Here is a 19524-nt window from a genome sequence, read left to right as displayed (position 1 = left end):
CCATCTATTCTCATCTTACCAAAGATGATGCGTCTTCTCTTTCCTGTCTTATCCTCCATCCTCATTCTAACTGCTTACACCTTCTTCGCCAGCTTCCTTGGGAGTGAAATGGGCATGTGTGTGTGTGCGTGTGTGTTAAGGGGTCAAATTGCTTGGGGTCAAATCACATGGGGTCAAACAAGGTCAATAGTCTCTATCTGGCAGACAGCAGTGGTGGAGATATTCACTGAGATTTACAGTTGGTGGAATCCTTAAGATGGATGCTGCCTGGTGACTGTTACAGAAAATGAAATAAAACATACACACCTTCCTATTATTTTGTCTTGATATGCCACCCTGCCCTACTCTTTGTGTGTCATGAAGCCATGTGTCACATTCACAAGAAACACAAATGAGGGTGACTTCTTGGCTTGACGTCAATGTACAAACACTATGGACCTATGGACTCTAACATTGATTATTACGATTACTTGGGCAATCGAGACATTAATTGATCGAGACATCAAATAAAGAAGGATCCTATGCCGCAGAACCACTTTTGATGTTTTATATGTTTTATGTTGTAGAATGTCTCGTTCAATATGGGTTAAGAAGCAAAACAGTTCATCAGAGTTACCAGAATTTATTCATCCAAGGATTGTTACAAACACTTGAGTGTGGCTTGTTGTCAAGCAACCTGCAGCAAGGCTGGTCAGTTGAGAGAGCGCTCAATGCAGGGTATTTCCTGGCTCAGATTGGGTCTTTGGGGGTTGATGCGCACACAATGTGGGGAAACCTCAGTTTTATGCCGAGTAGCCTACCAGCATATATAGGCCTGTATTCTTTGCCGTCGTTCTGACTGAGCTCATATCCCGACATGGCACAAAATGGATATGAAGACAAAATGTTTAAGATACCGATAACCTGTCTATTAATGATATCGATTACTAGTGGTACAAACCATGGACAATGCAAGAAAGAAGGATGGGCGGCACTTGAAACCAGCTATCAAACACATTTGGAGAGGATTTGAATTGCTATTTTTATTCTCAATTTTTAGCATTTTGGCACTGGTGATTTTCCTTTGGCTCTGGATAAAATCTCTTTGGGGGCGCCATACAATCATCTATGCAGGAAAAACCCTGCCAATGCAATCTGTTTCACAATTTAACCAGAAGATGTGCAACTCCCACTTTCCTGTCCCTAAAAAAGTTCCCAGGACATAGATAATTTGGGCTGCCCTTTCCATACCACCCTGGTTGTAAGATGGGCAGCTCCCCTTTCCGAACACACCCACACTCCATACCACTCTGTGACCCCCAACCCCTTGTCTTCTCATTGTAACGTCATCCAGAACTATTTTTTACCCTTACACTCCCCACTTTGATGAAAAAAAAATCAACATTAGTTATGAACCTTGTAAAAATTAGTTTAAGCATAAATACAAATAAAACACTTCAGAGTTCATGATTATAAAATACACACACACATTGGAATATCTGGTTATATACTAGAAGCACCATTTATTACAATCTATAGATTGTTACCTCCACCTCAGCAACAAAGCAGGGCGAGAGGTCATGTTTTCGGTGGTATGTGTTCGTTCGTTCGTTCGTTCGTTTGTTTGTTTGTTAGCAGGATTACGCAAAAACTACCAGACCGATTTTCATGAAGTTCCGTGGAGGAGTGTAGCATGGGACAACTTAGAACCCATTAAATATATGCCAATGGGGGGGTTGAAACAGCCATACCATAACATGGGAAGGCCACAGAGACACAGGGTGTGGACTGGCATGAAGCTCTCGACCTAACGAATGCAGCAATACAAACATGTCCTGCTCGCACACACGGGCGTGCACAGAAGGTAGAAAATGCATTCATGGGTGGAGGTCTGTGCTCTCCAAGCACCATTTCCAGTTTATTTATTGTTTTTCTGATGCGGTACACTAGTAGGTCTATGTACACAGGGACAACATTATCTAGTTTTTTCCCCCACACCTGTCACACAACTTTGTTTACAACTCCCAGAGTTTAAGTTGTGTCCTTACGACATTCTGTTCATAAAATAAATATAATGCAAGCATGCATAATGCATGTTGGAGAATGTCCAGCGGAATGCTAAGTATGGCCATGAGTGACTGCGCAAGCAGCCTGGATATTCTCACCTTATAATGCCCAAAGGACAGGTCTGACTGCTTGCTACCTTGAATAAATCATTTATCATCTAATAAAAAAAGGTTGGACATCCACAGAATTATTTCCTCATTCCTAATGTGTATTCACAAACCTCTTGTATGTGTGCAAACTGACAGCCCTGATGAAGTTAGACAGCAAAGCTACCAAAGTGTTCGGTACTGTATCTTGACAGCAGGGCCCTGATCCTCGACGTACAGTGGTTACCTCTCTGCTCAGGTCACAGAGAAATTATCTCTTTCAAACTAAATCATCAAACACAATTTTTTAAAATACGGGGAGTTATTAAGACATGTTTGGACTTTTCCAGTACTTACAGATAAAGTCCATCTTGCACAACTATTCACTTAAAAATATTATGTTAGGAAACAATGAAACCAGTGATTGAAAATTAAAAGATCAAGCTTAGACTTGGCATCAATGGAACAGGCTGCAACAGTTCTGCAAGATCTGTAAAGTAAGCATATGACCCGGTTGAAACTGATTCTGTCACTCATGGAAGAGTATATAAATACATTTTGCCATCTAAATTGAAGTAGCATGTGCGCCTGACTGCTCGCGTGGTCACCAAAGCTCACCCCACGGGGTTGGGTCCGGGTAGGAGTCAACGTTGTAGCATGCTCTGAACACGCAGCATGCTCTGACCCTTCACCGTCGGGATGGGCACTGCCTTGGTTCCTCTCCACGGCACCCGAACTCACCCAAGTTTCCGCCTCCCAATACCGGGACTGGGGCGCATTCCCGCTCCCCCTCACCTGACTCAGACCCGGAGGACTGGGGCGCGTTCCAGCTCTGTGGTCAAGTGGTAGAGTGTCCGCCCAGAGACTGGGAGGTTGTGGGTTCAATCCCCGGCCGGGTCATACCAAAGACTATAAAAATGGGACCCATTCCCTCCCTGCTTGGCACTCAGCGTCAAGGGTTGGAATTGGGGAGCTACATCACCAAATGATTCGGGAGCGCGGCACCGCTGCTGCTCACCGCTCCCCCAGGGGATGGGTCAAATGCGGAGAACAAATTTCACACACTCAGGGGTGTGACAATCAGTGGGACTTTAACTTTAACTTTAACTTCCCGCTCCCCCTCACCTGACTGAGACCCGGAAGACTACGGAGAACCCGGTCTACCACTCATCACCAGATCTTAGCAGCCTATAGGCGTGAACCCCGGACCCCCTCCGCAGCGCCGTGCCAGCCCCCACCAACGCCACCTCCAACCCTCTACAGCTCTCTTGAGCGCAAGGACAATTATTATTTAGTGGCAGTGTTTGTGGCACCTATTTTTTCATCCCCATTGTTTTTATGGCAAACCTTTTTGTGGCTCCCCTCCTTTGTTCTATGAAACCACCTGTTCTCCTGTATCCCGAGTTGGTCCACTGGGTCCTAGGCAAACAAACCCTGAGTTGGTCTACTGGGTCCTAGGCAAACAAACCCTGAGTTGGTCTACTGGGTCCTAGGCAAACAAACCCTGAGTTGATCTACTGGGTCCTAGGCAAACAAACCCTGAGTTGATCTACTGGGTCCTAGGCAAACAAACCCTGAGTTGATCTACTGGGTCCTAGGCAAACAAACCCTGAGTTGGTCTACTGGGTCTTAGGCAAACAAACCCTGAGTTGATCTACTGGGTCCTAGGCAAACAAACCCTGAGTTGGTCTACTGGGTCCTAGGCAAACAAACCCTGAGTTGGTCTACTGGGTCCTAGGCAAACAAACCCTGAGTTGATCTACTGGGTCCTAGGCAAACAAACCCTGAGTTGATCTACTGGGTCCTAGGCAAACAAACCCTGAGTTGGTCTACTGGGTCTTAGGCAAACAAACCCTGAGTTGATCTACTGGGTCCTAGGCAAACAAACCCTGAGTTGGTCTACTGGGTCCTAGGCAAACAAACCCTGAGTTGGTCTACTGGGTCCTAGGCAAACAAACCCTGAGTTGATCTACTGGGTCCTAAACCCTGACAGTAGAGGATCATCAAACATACAAATGGATCAACACACTCTAACGTCAATGTCTGTTATGCAGCCATAATGATGGCCTCGGGACACCACATTTACACATCACGTCTTTGATACACACACACACAAATATATATATATATATATATATGGTCAGGGCTGGGTTTAGAGCCAGGGTTCCAGGAGGCCTTAGGGTTAGAGCCATATATATATATATATAGTATAATAATTTATTATATTAATGGAACCCTCTGAAAAAAGGTTCCAGATGGAACCATTTTCAGGTCTGTAGAAGCAGTTTACAACCCAAAATGGTTCTATCTGGAAACCTTTAAAGGAAAATGCTCGTTTTTGACAACCTGGACCTTATTTACGACATATTATAAGAAGTTTGACTCACCCAGATCACTTTTGTGTTGTTCGGAGGCCTGTAGAAGAAATTTAAAATCCAGCGCGAGCCAGTATATCCATGTAATGGCGGCGCACGGGGCAAAGGGAATGCAGTTTCTCAAAATCCATTTTCGGCCGCTAAACGGTTGTTTTCATCAATCAGATTGCATGAATCGACAGTTGATATTCCTCTACGCGAGCCATTCTTTCGGTTTTCAAATACGTGGTCTGTAGCCTCTGTAATATGATCTTTACACTGGCTATGCTCCCTCACATTCTCTGCGCTACGATCGGATTGTTGCTGACGAATGACGACGACAATATTCTCGGCACCAACTACGATCGTAGCGCAGAGAATGTGAGCCGGAGAATAGCAGGCTGCGCGCTGGCCTGTGCGCATGCGTGCTGGAGCAAGTGGGGGAGAGGCTTGTAAAGATCATATTACAGAGGCTACAGACCACGTATTTGAAAACCGAAAGAATGGCTCGCGTAGAGGAATATCAACTGTCGATTCATGCAATGTGATTGATGAAAACAACCGTTTAGCGGCCGAAAATGGATTTTGAGAAACTGCATTCCCTATGCCCCGTGCGCCGCCATTACATGGATATACTGGCTCGCGCTGGATTTTAAATTTCTTCTACAGGCCTCCGAACAACACAAAAGTGATCTGGGTGAGTCAAACTTCTTATAATATGTCTTAAATAAGGTCCAGGTTGTCAAAAACGAGCATTTTCCTTTAACAGATGGGCTCTACATACTGCAGCACTATGTGTTCTAACAGTGTACAGTAGAAGGAACCTTAAAATATACTGTTACCTGTGGTTTTATAAGCTACTTGATGTGTGCATTTTCTTCCCCTGGCTATGACTTTACGATATGTAGGCCGTTGCTTTCACTGATTTATAACTGTGGGGATAGCCAATGGGCCTAGCATTTACAAGACCCTCTGACAGAGAACGATGGTTAAGTTATCAACTCTGCCAAACATAATCAAACCATCATAGTTAGATCATAATCAGTCACCCTAGGTGCAACTTACCCTCTTTGTTTGATTTGATAAAGAGGGACCACACATTACTAGCACAGTGGATGTTCCAAGAAAGCCTTTGCTGATTCTGATGAGGTTGCACATCTTCACACACCTACTGTACCACATGACCTTCCAGGTTTTTAAGCATTCACTTCCAATCACCAATCTCCACTTTAAATATGGACACAGGAGTGGTTTAACTACACCTCAACGCCAATACACCTACCTCTCTTATCAGTGGGTTCGTATTTCCTATAACCACCAGCAGCATATCCATACATCCCTGTATCTCCCCCTCTATCCACTCTGCTGGCTCTCTCTCCCGACTCTCTAGAGTGAGGTGTGATTGATGGGACCAGGGACACACACCACTGTGTACCTAATCACTGACTATAGACTGCCAGTAACGCCCCATTAGGGACCTGTACCAGCATGGTTTAATGGTTAGGAAGATGGGCCAGGGAACAGTAGGTCAGCGGTTTGGATCCCCTTGGGGATTCTTCTGCTGCCTCATCACTGCAACTAGTTGAGAGTTAAACATGACCCATGACAATGTATCAGGATGTCTTTGGCGCATTATAATATGTACATATCTCCACAAAATAATATAGGAAATGTTGTTACTATACAGTACCAAGAGCAGTGATCAGTCAATATTTGAACGCATCACCGAACAAAAGGTGAGACAAACCTAAAAGGCCAATTTGTATTTGACACAAACTGTTAATTAACTCATTAGTCAATGTTAATTAACTCATTAGTCAATCTGGATGCTTCAACTTCTGTTTGCTTTCTGCAAGACAAGCTTAGACAGAGGGACAGACAGAGGGACAGACAGAGGGACGGACAGACAGAGGGACAGACAGACGGATATATAAATACATAGAAGGATAGATAGATAGATAGATAGATAGATACAGTAGATATATAGATAGATAGATACAGTAGATAGATAGATAAATAGATAGATACAGTAGATAGATAGATAGATAGATACAGTAGATAGATAGATATATACAGTAGATAGATAGATAGATATATATAGTAGATAGATAGATAGATAGATAGATAGATAGATAGATACAGTAGATAGATAGATAGATAGATAGATAGATAGATAGATAGATAGATAGATAGATAGATAGATAGATAGATAGATAGATAGATAGATAGATAGATAGATAGATAGATAGATAGATAGATAGATTGGCTTTATTAATGTTATCGTTATAGCAGCCAGATACATTAAATCCCAGATGACAACAGGTACTCTAAATACAGATAGAGAGGGTAACAGATACTGAACATGAACACAGATAGAGAGGGTAACAGAACCTGAACATGAACACAGATAGAGAGGGTAACAGAACCTGAACACAGATAGAGAGGGTAACAGGTACTGAACATGCACACAGATAGAGAGGGTAACAGAACCTGAACACAGATAGAGAGGGTAACAGGTACTGAACATGAACACAGATAGAGAGGGTAACAGATACTGAACATCATGAACACAAATGGAGAAGGTAACAGAACCTGAACATGAACACAGTTAGAGAGGGTAACAGATACTGAACATGAACACAGATAGAGAGGGTAACAGAACCTGAACACAGATAGAGAGGGTAACATAACCTGAACATGAACACAGATAGAGAGGGTAACAGATACTGAACATGAACACAGATAGAGAGGGTAACAGGTACTCTAAACACAGATAGAGAGGGTAACAGGTACTGAACACAGATAGAGAGGGTAACAGAACCTGAACATGAACACAGATGGAGATGCTAGAGAGGTTAACTGAGCTGGAACCAGGCTGGCGACCCCCATGTACAGGATCTCATTACCAAACAAGCAACTGGAAGAAATACAGGGGTGACACAGGAAACACTGACTGGCTTGTCAAAGGCATGTAGAGCCGGAAAGATAGATGCATCGCTGTGCAAGTTGCTTTTTGGGTAATGAATGGTATCTCTTGTTGGCCCCTTGACAGATGAGTTAATTAGCGAAGAAGAGTAAAGGGGGTTGTGGGGGGGGGGGGGGGGGGGACACTCGCTCGATACGTTTGGTCCGTGCGGCGCCAAGCACGGCTGCAACTCTCTCCTCTCACTTGACTGGCTTGAATAATGGCTCTACAGGGCAGGGACAGGACTAAAGAGAAAGAGAGGAAGCCTCGGAATGCAAATTGGAACTCAAAATTAAGCCTGGCAGCTTGCCAATAGGCGGGGTGAAGCATATTTTATGGATAGCTGATCAAGATTGAATTTTACCAGAGGGCCTGGAAGCCTTTGGATCAGATGAAAATAAACATGGGCAATTTCCCTGTATGAGTGTAAACATTGCATGGTGACGAGCTCGCCAATACACATGTTCCATTTAACACAGCAAGCTATTTGAATGAGTGAAAATACAGTAGACTATTGGCTAGTCTTCATATGATCAGAAGTGCGTTGCTTTCAGGTTCATGGTTGAGGGTTATAGGTCCTATGGGATCATAGATTAGACAGCTAATTACAAAGACGTCAAGGGAAACGCCAGCACATCTTTGGATTGTTTTTTTTAAATGTATTCCTATACATCTTCCTTTAAGTATGCAAATCAAGTACCTAGCTTAATGTGTCTATTGAGACACACACACACAGTTTTCTTGGGGGGAGGAGGTCTCTTTGCAATTTCGACAAACTAAAAAACCATGGGTACCAAATCAAAGACAACTAAAACCCAGTGCTAAAAACTCCCTTAGCTTGACAATTACAGATCATTAATAGTGCTGATTAGCTCATTATGAGGGCAGAGACTGGAACAAATAAGCAAACCAACCCTGGGAGAGTGGAGTTTGAGTGCCGGTCTTATTGAGCGTCACAGCTCTGGATGTGCTGGAGGTAATATGATCCCCAGGCGCACCAGGGACACAGGTGTGTGTTTGGGAGGGGAAGGACACTGACAACAGATCACCTGACGCCCGTTACCAGGGGCTTTGGTGAATCCAGATCAGAATGACGTTAAGCCGAGAGAACCGCGTGGTGCTCCAGGAGAGAACAGGACGTCTGGCACCGCCCCAACCCCCTGGTGATTGGCTTTACTTGGAACGGGAACACAGCGAGCCCGATTACATGAGAACAATGGAAGTCTAATTCTGTATTTGCATCAGCAACCGTGCTCCAGTCTGTTGTCAGGGGGTAGTGTAAGAGGGTGAGTGTGAAAAACAGAGAGAGAGAGAGAGAGAGAGAGAGGAGAGAAGAGGGGGGTGGGTCTGGAAAAGGTTTTTGGGAGTTGCATTACTTAACTCGGTCTCAAAATTTTTGGGTTCATAAGTTTGTCTGTTTTCGTGTGCGTGTGTGTGTGTGTGCATGTGCGCGTGTGTATGTGTATGTTTGTGAGACAGATGTATTTGCATCCATGAGTGTGCATATGTGTTTACATGTCTGATAACTCGATCATAATAATCCAATGGATCAGTCAGGTGTAGCTGATTTGTTATCAAATCAAAGCCTGATATCTGGCAAGCGGTTTGACCCTCTGATCTGTACAAAAAGTACATCTGAAATCCAGTTGATGAATTAAAGGGTTTCAGAGGCAACAGATGTACCTTGTTGACCTGGACAGCATATTCCATTCTTTGAGGGCAGAGGGGAAATCTTCTCAATAATTTAATTTACTGGGACATCTCCTTTTCTTTTGCTTCAAACTGAAAGCTTTGGGGAAATTACACCCCCTTTGGAGGAGAGACATTCATCTTAAAAGAGGAACTGCATGAAAGATAAGGGCACTGTGACTGCGGTCACATACAATAAATATGTACTTAGACTATCTCTGGTATTTTTATATTACTATTTCAACATGGTAAACAGTTCTTCTTTCTCAGTATTGCCTGTTTTTATAGGCAAACAAATGTGCATTGTTTCAATTGAAGTCCAGCCATAGCTCTATAAAATTCCACGTACCTGTATAGTACTTTTAGTGAACAATTTATTTTAGGCCTAATTGTTCTAAATTTGACAACAAATTACTCCAACACGCTTAACGGCCTGGCTTACTGTCATACCACATTGAAAATGTTCTTAATTCAAATCAAACAAACAGAAAATATGTCAATAGTCTTTGGCCTGAAAAAACAACTATTTTGGTGCATATATGTTGGGTGCATAACACCATAGTCCCTAGAAGTCTCTAGACCTCTCTAGAAGTGACATGACAATTTTATGGGTTTCTGGGTCTGCCACAAATATGTTTTATACCATATAGTGATGAACTTCAGACGTCTGAACAAGGGTTTCCCTACATTTCTGCATCCAGCTTAGAGGAAATTGAATCAGAATTAATTCAATTTCTGTAGCTCTCGAGGTTGACATAAAAGGATACTATCTTGTTGGCACGCAATCCGTGCATTTCATTCCACAACATACAGTAATTGTGTTAAAATTGCAAAAGGCAACGGTACAATTTTCTGTTTAAAAACTCGCTAACCCCATAATGATGTGTTGCACTCGGAGCAATAGCTGCTACGAAGCCTCCTCTATTCACCATGTGTGTTGAGTGGAAAGGACAACATGTCTGATCTCTTGATACGGCATTTCAAACATAAAATACTACTGTATATGAGAATGAAGCTCAGTGTTTCTTCAATCCAATCTTGAAAATCTGAATAAAAAATCCAAGATAGTTTCACTTATATCAGGCTTTGAGATGGCACCAGAGAGACCAGTATCCAGAATATGATTTAAAAACAAAACAACTTTCCATTTCCACAGCGGGACAAACAATGTAAGAACCGGTTTTAAATCCATTTCAATTCAGTCCTTGCATGGGAACAAATTAATTCACATAAGCTTTTTCTTCCCAATTCCAAACATCAAGAGTGCACACATACTTACACACACGCAAACACATGCGCACACACACACACACACACACACACACACACACACACACACACACACACACACACACACACACACACACACACACACACACAGTTATGGTCAACAGCATCGCACAGCAATACATCATCGCCATTGGACAGATTGCTCACTTACCCACGGTGCAGTTGGTGGTGAAGCTGGGTTCAATGGTGGCGGTACTAGCGGGATCAGTAGTGGTGTCAGCCTCCCTGTCGCTGCGATGGTCATAGCTGGTGGAGATCCGGAACGGTGCTCCGGCGGGGGACCCCAGGGTGAGGTGGACCACGGCCCAGCTGCCAAGGAGAGAGAGGAGCAGCAGGATCAGCACCAGGACCAGACTGCCATGGCGGCATTGCCCCCCGTGGGCGCTGTACTGTTGGGGTGTCAGAGCTGGCAGGGTCTCCTCCAGCTGAGGCTCCGTGCCCTCCGAGGAGGAGGAGGAGGCCTGCTGGCTGCCCTCTGACCCCTGGCGGGGGTCCCCCTGGTCTGGTTCCTCCCCTGGAGTTTTGGGAGCATCCCCAGTGTCTTCCTTCATCTGGTGGTGCATGACCCGCCTGTTCAGGTTGCCCCCCCCCGGGATGGTCAGGGTTGGCGTGCAGGCTGACGGCGTGGCAAAGTCTTTTTCTCAGGAGCCAACAGATGGTGTGGAGGGTTCCCTGAGCTTGTGTAAGAGGTGTAAATTCGGCGTGCAGGTGTGTGTGTAGGTAAGGGAGAGAGAGAAAGGTGTAAACACACCCCACACACCAGGTCCAGTTCCTATGTGGCAGTGAGCGACTGAGGACTAGCTGGGAAGCCCTGAGACTAATGCCTCCCCCCCCCGACCACTGGCTGCCTTTGTGTATTTTCAACATGGTGCCTAATTTTATTAAGCAAATTGCGCTGATTTCACTTTGGCTCCAGGCTACTGACCAATGGCTTCTCTCCCCCTCTCTCCCTGTGTCTTGTTTACTGTCTCCCTCTCTCTCCCTCCCTCCTCCCTCTTATCCCAGCCCCCCTCCCCTTCTCTCCATCCACCCGTGGTAGCGGGAGTATTTCCCTCACTGTTTTCCTTTCATTGAGTTGCCACTTGTGGCCTCCCCTCACTAACTATGACATCAAATGGAAACCACATACAGGAACTCCTATAATGTTAGCACAATCTACACTCCAATATACCTACAGTACAAATTCACATACTGTACATGGCAAAGTGCTACTTACAGACAACAATTAAAGTTGATATCTATCAAATTTTATTGTATGTGGGGTGGCTGTGGCTCGGTGGTAGAGCGGGTCATCCAATGATCGTAGGGTCGGCGGTTTGAATCCCGGCTGCTCCTGTCCACATGTCAAAGTGTCCTTGGACACTGAACCCCAAATTGCTCCCAGTTGAGCAGGCTAGCACCTTGCAAGGCAGCTTCTGCCATTGGTGTGTGAATGTGTGTGTGAATGAGAGGCCATTGTAAGGCGCTTTGGATAAAAGCACTATATACTGTCAGTGTAGTCCATTTACCATTTTATGCAGCAATATCCATATTTATAGTACGTATCTAAATTGATTCTTACCACATCTATAGTATCTTAAGGATTCAAACAAATTATTTTACATCAATTGAAAGCTGGGACAACACTGCAGACTTCCCAGCCCTAGGACCAATTACATGTATTCTAAATAGTTCATCATACGTGATTTCATGTTTAAAACAAAAAAGAAATTGGAATGTTCTTTTCAACATTCTGAAAATTTGCCATTTTGCAGATAAAAGTTTTCCGTCCGACAACGGCATTATGTAATTACCAATTATCAAAACAAACTGATTAATTCATGTCTTACTTATATTTATAGAATTACTACTATCCTTTTTCAGCTGTGCATCAAACTAAGCAAATGTACTATTTGCAGGTGACGTTTTTTGCGCTGAAAGCAGAAAGGCCAGATTACGTAAATGTTCTGCATAGAATATGAGTCATTTCAATAAATTAGCCTCTGCAAATGCTTAACACATTACAGCTAAAAATCACACATTTCCAAAACCTTTTAGCTGGTGTTATTAAGAATGCATTAGTACTAATATACAGAGAATCTTTGCGAGCACTTGCGATGTGCGTCTGCTCATCTCTCTATCATTATGCATATAATTATTATACACAGCTATTGTTCTTGCATACATATTTCATTATTTGGTCTGACAAACAGCTGGAATTTAAATAAAATGGTGTTGTTTTGCTTGACTATATTTTCTGCATGACATAAGCACTTGTGTGTGTATGTGTGTGTGTGTGTGTGTGTATGTGCATTCGTGCGTGTAGGTGTGCGTGTGTGTTGGCTTGGCAACGAGGCTGGCGTGACCTGTTTAAATTCCACGTGCTGATCTGGATCAAGTGCAAAAGCACATCTGATGTCAATCAGCAATGGTAACAGGCGTCTGGCGCCTTTTGATGATGTTGTGAAGGATGTTATTCAGACCTCAATGGCGCCACTGGACCAGGAACAGACAGGAACAGGAACCAGAGAGGAGCTGTGCTTCTAAGATGGCCATCAGGGATGTGGCCACTGATAAACCTGGCAGAATGAACACCTCTGATCCAGCCGGAAAAAGTCACAACTTGGGACACATGCAGATTACACCAGCGTTTACTATATTGTGAGGGTTAAAGCACACGCACGCGCACACACACATATACACAAACACACACACACACACACACACACACACACACACACACAAACTTAATTAAGTCTGTTGTTAATGTTTTCATAATCTAACGCACACTGTAGTGAGAGCTAACAGTGTGCCTCCAGGCCCTCCACGATCTATAGTATATCCTTGATCATTCACTTTACAAAGATTACCTTTTGATTTTAAGCAAAGAGAATAACTCCTAGAGGAGCCATTCAAAAGCTTGCATCTTAATATTTCCCTCCCTTTTTAACAAATCCACAGTTTGAACGGATGGTGCCTCATGACCACACCTCTCTCTGTACAATGTCCAAGGACACACTACATGTGTGCTGTAGAAAAGCCCAGGTCCTTAATCATTCTACCTCAGAAAAGGGCATGGCCCTGGACAGCCTTGCATGGGACTGCATCAATTCTTGGTATGGCATGTGAATCTATATTTTCCAATTAATATAAGTACATGTAAAAATAGTCATCATCAACATTTAAATGTCTATTCATGAAATTATATTCTCATATAACCCCCTCATGCGGGGATTATATGCAGTACACGACTAATCAAACCAAGGATGATAATACTTCTTGTTAGGAGTACTTCTCCTAAAAGCCCATAATAATCAGGCCCTTAAAGGTGAAGTCAGTCATTTAAGCCGACTGTACAGTAACTCGTCCATAACATGATTTGAAAACAAATAGCATAACTGGAATTGGTCATATTCAAAGAAAAAAGATATGAGTATGAAAAATAATAAATTAATACTAGATATAGCATTGACTGCTGCTTTAAGACGCTGGCCAGTGCTTTGATGGAAGCATGGCCCTGTCCGAATGTGCATACTGCCTACTATATAGTACCAACTGTGTAGTACCTACTACTCCATGCAGTATGCAAAATAAATGTAGTATACTACTTCGAGTCTCCAGCGGAAATTACGGTGGTGCGTCGCTATGTACGGCTGTTTTCGTCATACCCAGCTTGAACCTGTGCCGGTAAAATGTGTATACCTTTTTCGTTCCATTTGACGAAAAAGTGTTGCCTTTCCCACCCATTTTGAGTGTGGCTGCTGCCGCCAGGAGAAGACGGCGTGTTCGTGCTGCAAGGAGAGGAGCAATCATGCGATTGCTTCTCGTCCTACTGGGGGCTGAGGTAAATATTAACGTTAACGTTAGCTAGCTAACTTTATGCACTCAATTAGCATAACCCTACCCACCCATCTAACAGTAGCGTTACAACCCTTGTACAAATGTAATGGTATAGTAAACCTAGCTAGCTAGTTAAACTCTGCCAAGAGCAGTTTACCTCCCCTTGTTTCCCCTCCATGATTAATACAAGTGATTAGAAAATAGTAAAATCCCAGCCTCATTTACTTCACTGCACCCCCTGATTTGTACAGACATCATTATCTGTAACTTACAGACATTATTATCTGTAACTTAGAACTAAATGTATCTGGTATTATATTGCTAAATGAATATATGCCATCAGCACAAATTAGTTAAACTTCGCCCTAAATGTTCCCTTCTCTAGGCCCGCAGGGAAGACCGAGGTCCCTATGCCCAGGTGAACCTCCACGTCCCTCTGTTGAGGACCTACTTTGAGGGCGGTGACACCAGGAGGGAATTCAGATTGTCCAGACAGACTCTGACCAACCTCACGGCTACCCTGGAGAGTGGTCAACTCCAGGGATGGGGCAAGACCATGGAGGTGCTAATAATAATAATTAATAATAATTCATTGCATTTATATAGCGCATTTGTCAGCACCCACACTTTACAATGGACCGTCTTGTCATTCACACACAGGTGCTCGTCTTTGTGTACTGGCTGGCCAGTGCAACCTCGTACCGGGTTGTGTTGGAGGCTTTCGACATGCCCAGGTCAACGGTCTGCGATGTGGTTCACAGAGTGGGCAGAGGGATTCAGAGCATCATAGGCTGTGTGATACGCCACCCCACGGAGGCAGAGCTGGAGGAGGTCGGGGCCGGGTTTGCGGACACGGCCCGTGTCTATGGTGTTCTCTCGCTGATACTAAACAAAGTCAGCATGACCTTAGCTCGCTGTCAAATTACTATGCCTATTTCATCATGCTATTAATTGATGTTTCTTGCTGAGTACTGTGTCTTGGCTAATGCATGTCCACGCGTGCTCATTTAGCGGGGTTGTTAGGGTCTTAACTACATTGGGCCTGTTTGTTTTGCAGGCTCTGGTTTACATTAGCCATTGACCCGGCCTCCCATCCATCCAGCACTTAAAAGCACACACAGCTCTTCCATGCTCTCACTGTGGAACTGTGTTTACCACTATGCTGAGACGCTTGGATGTAAAGTACACGCGCTATCTTGGAATTTAAGTGTCATTGATTTAAGCTTGCTACTTTTCCTGTTTTGTTACAGGAAAAGCAGCACACACACACACACACACTCTCACACACACACACACACACACACACGCACACGCACACACACACACACACACACACACACACACACACACACACACAGCTGGTACAGTAGTACTGCAGCCTGAGCCTATTGAGTCCCCATGGTGTCTCCCATGGAGAAACATGTTTCATTCAGTATTCTTCATAAATTCTAGTTAACAAGCCATAATGATGGACCTGTCACTCAATCCGCACTTTTGCCTTCTTTGTCCACTCAGTGTGTGTGTGTATGTGTGTGTTACAGCTTCCTATGGTTCTGTGTTCTGATCTTGTCTGTCTTCCCCAGGTGTTTTGTTGTTGTGCTTGTCCATCAACTATCTGTTCCCCCTGTGTCCAATCATCCCCCTGCTCTGTGGTCCAATCAGAGCTAGATCATGTCACCTATATTTAAGCAATACACCACGAGAGGCCGTGGCTTACAGTGGTTTTAGAACAGCTAGGGGGCGTTGTTAGGCATGACGTGAAGCAACACAGGCAGGAATACAAGCTAATCAGCTAGCTATGAATGAAACTGAATGATACTGTTCTGCGTGTTGGCTGTGCAACATATAAACAGATCAGCTGTCAAAACAAAATGTCTAAAAACCTTATATTAGTGTTTGCAAATAAATGTTAAGCTTGTTTGATAGCACTACGTTATTTCGACTGCCTGTCGCAATATAGCTATGGCCATCCAGTCACGAATGACAGTAGTGGTAGCGGTAGCTAGTATAGCTTTAGATAAATGAACAAATTAATTTTTGTGAACATGTTCTTTTCACCCACTATTAACACAACAATATAATCCAGTTGTTTCATGTAGCTAGATAGAGATATACCCCCCAAATCGGGGCGCCCCGGTAGCTCACCGGGTAAGGCGCGCCCCATATGAAGGCTAGTCCTTCGCGCGGCGGACCCGGGTTCGATTCCCGGCTCGGGTCCTGTGCGGCATGTCCTCACCCCTCTCTCTCTCCCACGTTCCCTGTCTCTCTACACTGTCCTGTCCCATTAAAAGCTGAAAAGCCCTAAAAAAATATCAAAAAAAAAAAAAAGATATACCCCCAAATCAATTCAGACAGAGCCACCAACAAGCAGCTACAGAGTGCATTCCGTGAGATGTTCAGAAAGTGTTGAGACATTGTAGCAAGGGGCTTCCTAGAATGGCAACACAAAACGTTTCGAATCAATGACCAGAACTACCCTTGTATAAACAGTATTCTTGTTTCCTGTGCAAAATAGGAGAGGGTTGTTATGCTTGTTTCTAGGTTTACTTTTGTTCTAGCGTTCTCTGTAGGGATATTTATGATACCAAAAATGCAGTAGTCGATCAGTGAAATTCCATGATTCTCGATATTAAATCCGATACCACTGTAAAAACATGACGAATTAAAATACCATCTAGGCCTAGCCTACTTCAACATACAGCCTCATTTATTAAAAACATCATCCTCTGAAAGGAAGATTATGAGACCTCAATTATCAGGTAGCCTAGCTCAATGACTGTAAGAAAACAGCAGGGTACACAGGCATTATGCAAAATAAACAGACCTGATGGGCTATTTTAGCAGACACTGGGCTATCTGCTAGCAATCAATCAATCTAGCTATCTATCTATCTAGGGCAAGTGGGTGTCGCAACTTCATGTGTAGCAGTTAGGTTAGTGTTGATGGCCTAGTAGTAGTTTTATATACTTCTAGTTACAGTAGTTAGTGAATAGGGAAGCTTAGGGCCCTTTTTGTTTTAGACACCCTTTGCACAATCCTTCTTTCTCCCTTTGCGGCTTTTGGTTTATCATTCTTACCCTGTTTGTTTGTTTGTTTGTTATTGTTTGATTATTGTTGGTGATTATTATCAATGTAACATTTCTGTAAAAGAATAAATAGCCAGTTATGTTTTTTTATCTTGTTTGTAGTTGGTTGAGTTTGTGTTTGCACCCACCTTCCTCAATCTCCCCACACCAGAGTGCGCCTGCGGTCACCTTAGCCCCTCTCCCTCCCAGCGGAGGGGGCGAGGAGCAGTGGGTATACCACACATGTGAGTGTACGCTGAGTTTGAGGACATGTAGTGTGAATATTTGAGTGTGTGTGTGTGTGTTGTTGTGTGTGCATGTATATTCGCACTGTCTGAGTTATTGGCCAAGTTAACAAGTGGACTCCCCTCCTCTGAGACGAGCGCGTTCCCTGTTCTCTACAGACCAGACGGCTGAGTGACAGTGGGATTTACATGCAAACTACGTGGATGTGCAAAACAATCCTCCTCTGTCCTGGCTGAGTCTTATCGGCCGCTGGATGGAAATACGGTTCTATCCTGTGTTGACTCACGGAAATGAGGGACATTTAAAAAAAAAGAATGTTTGAGGTGATCTGAACTCAAAAAGTATGATTGACGTGTTCTATTGAGATAAATAATGGTCATGGAGATCATAGCGGTGTTCTGTCATTTCTGCCTGTATATTGCGGTCAACCTATTATTCCTCATGCATCCGAGGGAAATAAAAGACATATGCCATCTGTCCATCAAGCTCAACCATGGTTTGCATTATTGCTAGTGCTCAGTTCTCTATATGGCCTCTGACCACACAGCGAATATCTTGAGCCTCAATGCACTGCAAATCATTTGATTAGTGTCAGGGTATTTGACAGAATCTAGTTATTATTTCACAGCCTATGGCAGCAGCAAAGCCTATAGCACTCTTTCAATCAAGTACATCTACTCGAGAGAAGGAATTACGTGAAGCAGGAGTCCAAATGTACCACTGGATATCAATGGTAATAGCAGAAAATAGGGGGCCTATAACTTGGTGTGGAGAAATGGTTTTACATGGTAATGGGATTTGAAGCCAAACTGGCTTCCATCATGTTGGAGTGGCAGACGGTTCACTTGGAAGTTGCTTTTAATATGGGAGAGATGAAATCGATCGAAAAATAGGCTGTGGCGGTAGTGGTTATGTGAGTGTGTAAGTCTGTCTGTGTGTGTATTTGTGTGTGTGTGTGTGTACTTAATGTGTGCTTGGAGAGATGTGTGTGTGTGGAGAAGTTATGTGTGTGTGTGTGTGTGTGTGCGTGCCACCGAAAGATACTCCTCGCCTCCACGCCTCACTATCGCCTACTTAAGTCCTCGCAATCAGAACAAACCTCTGAATGATCGCCTACAATTTACACTGACTCACAATGAAGACAGGCATTACAGTTTACACTAACTCACAATGAAGACACAGGTGTTACAATTTACACTGACTCACAATGAAGACAGGCATTACAGTTTACACTGACTCACAATGAAGACACAGGTGTTACAATTTACACTGACTCACAATGAAGACACAGGCGTTACAATTTACACTGACTCACAATGAAGTCAGCCGTTACAATTTACACTGACTCACAATGAAGACAGAGGCATTACAATTTACACTGACTCACAATGAAGACACAGGTGTTACAATTTACACTGACTGACAATGAAGACAGCCATTACAGTTTACACTGACTGTAAATCCACATTTTAAAGCTGATATTTCAAATAATAACTGACTGAGGGAAAGTGCTCCCTGGCGCCCATGGGCGGTTCGCCTCTCTTCCTCCTGTCCTCCTCAGTTTTTTGAGTCACCAGCCGCCACTGAAGTACATGTATACACACACTACACGTATGCGCACAACACACGTATACACACACTTTAGCTGTAGCAGGTACGATCAAGGTAATGTGCACAGTTGCGCCGACATGCTTTACACCCTATAATCTTTGTGTGTGGTGAGATTGAGGCTTTGGAGATTGCAGGATCAGAGTATCTATTTAAGCCTCACATTGATTTTGACTGTCAAATCGCATGCTGCACAACAAACATGACGCGATAAGCCAAGAAAACTGTTGATAAGATCGACCGGTCTGACAAGAGCAGCAGAATGAATGCTACTTCCCCAAATGAAATCGGGCACATTTGAATATTCTCTATTGAGGGGAGGTATGTATGTTGTGCTATTCTTCAACACTGTGAAT

General features: G+C 43.7%; 1 protein-coding gene across 1 annotated transcript in view; it reads right to left on the bottom strand.

Moving 5' to 3' along the window:
- The window catches only part of alk (ALK receptor tyrosine kinase), a gene marked incomplete at both ends in the record, with an annotated part of 479282 nt that overhangs the window by 76306 nt on the left and 383452 nt on the right, over positions 1–19524 (bottom strand). Inside the window, one exon of the mRNA XM_084451093.1 lies at positions 10582–10739. Within this exon, the coding sequence (XP_084307219.1) occupies positions 10582–10739 (158 nt within the window). The remainder of the gene's footprint in view (positions 1–10581; positions 10740–19524) is intronic.

Source organism: Borostomias antarcticus, assembly GCF_949987555.1.
Source record: "Borostomias antarcticus genome assembly, chromosome: 16".
Taxonomy (NCBI): domain Eukaryota; kingdom Metazoa; phylum Chordata; class Actinopteri; order Stomiiformes; family Stomiidae; genus Borostomias; species Borostomias antarcticus.
Note: the sequence above shows the minus strand (reverse complement) of the source record. Positions and strands in the feature narration are given on the sequence as shown.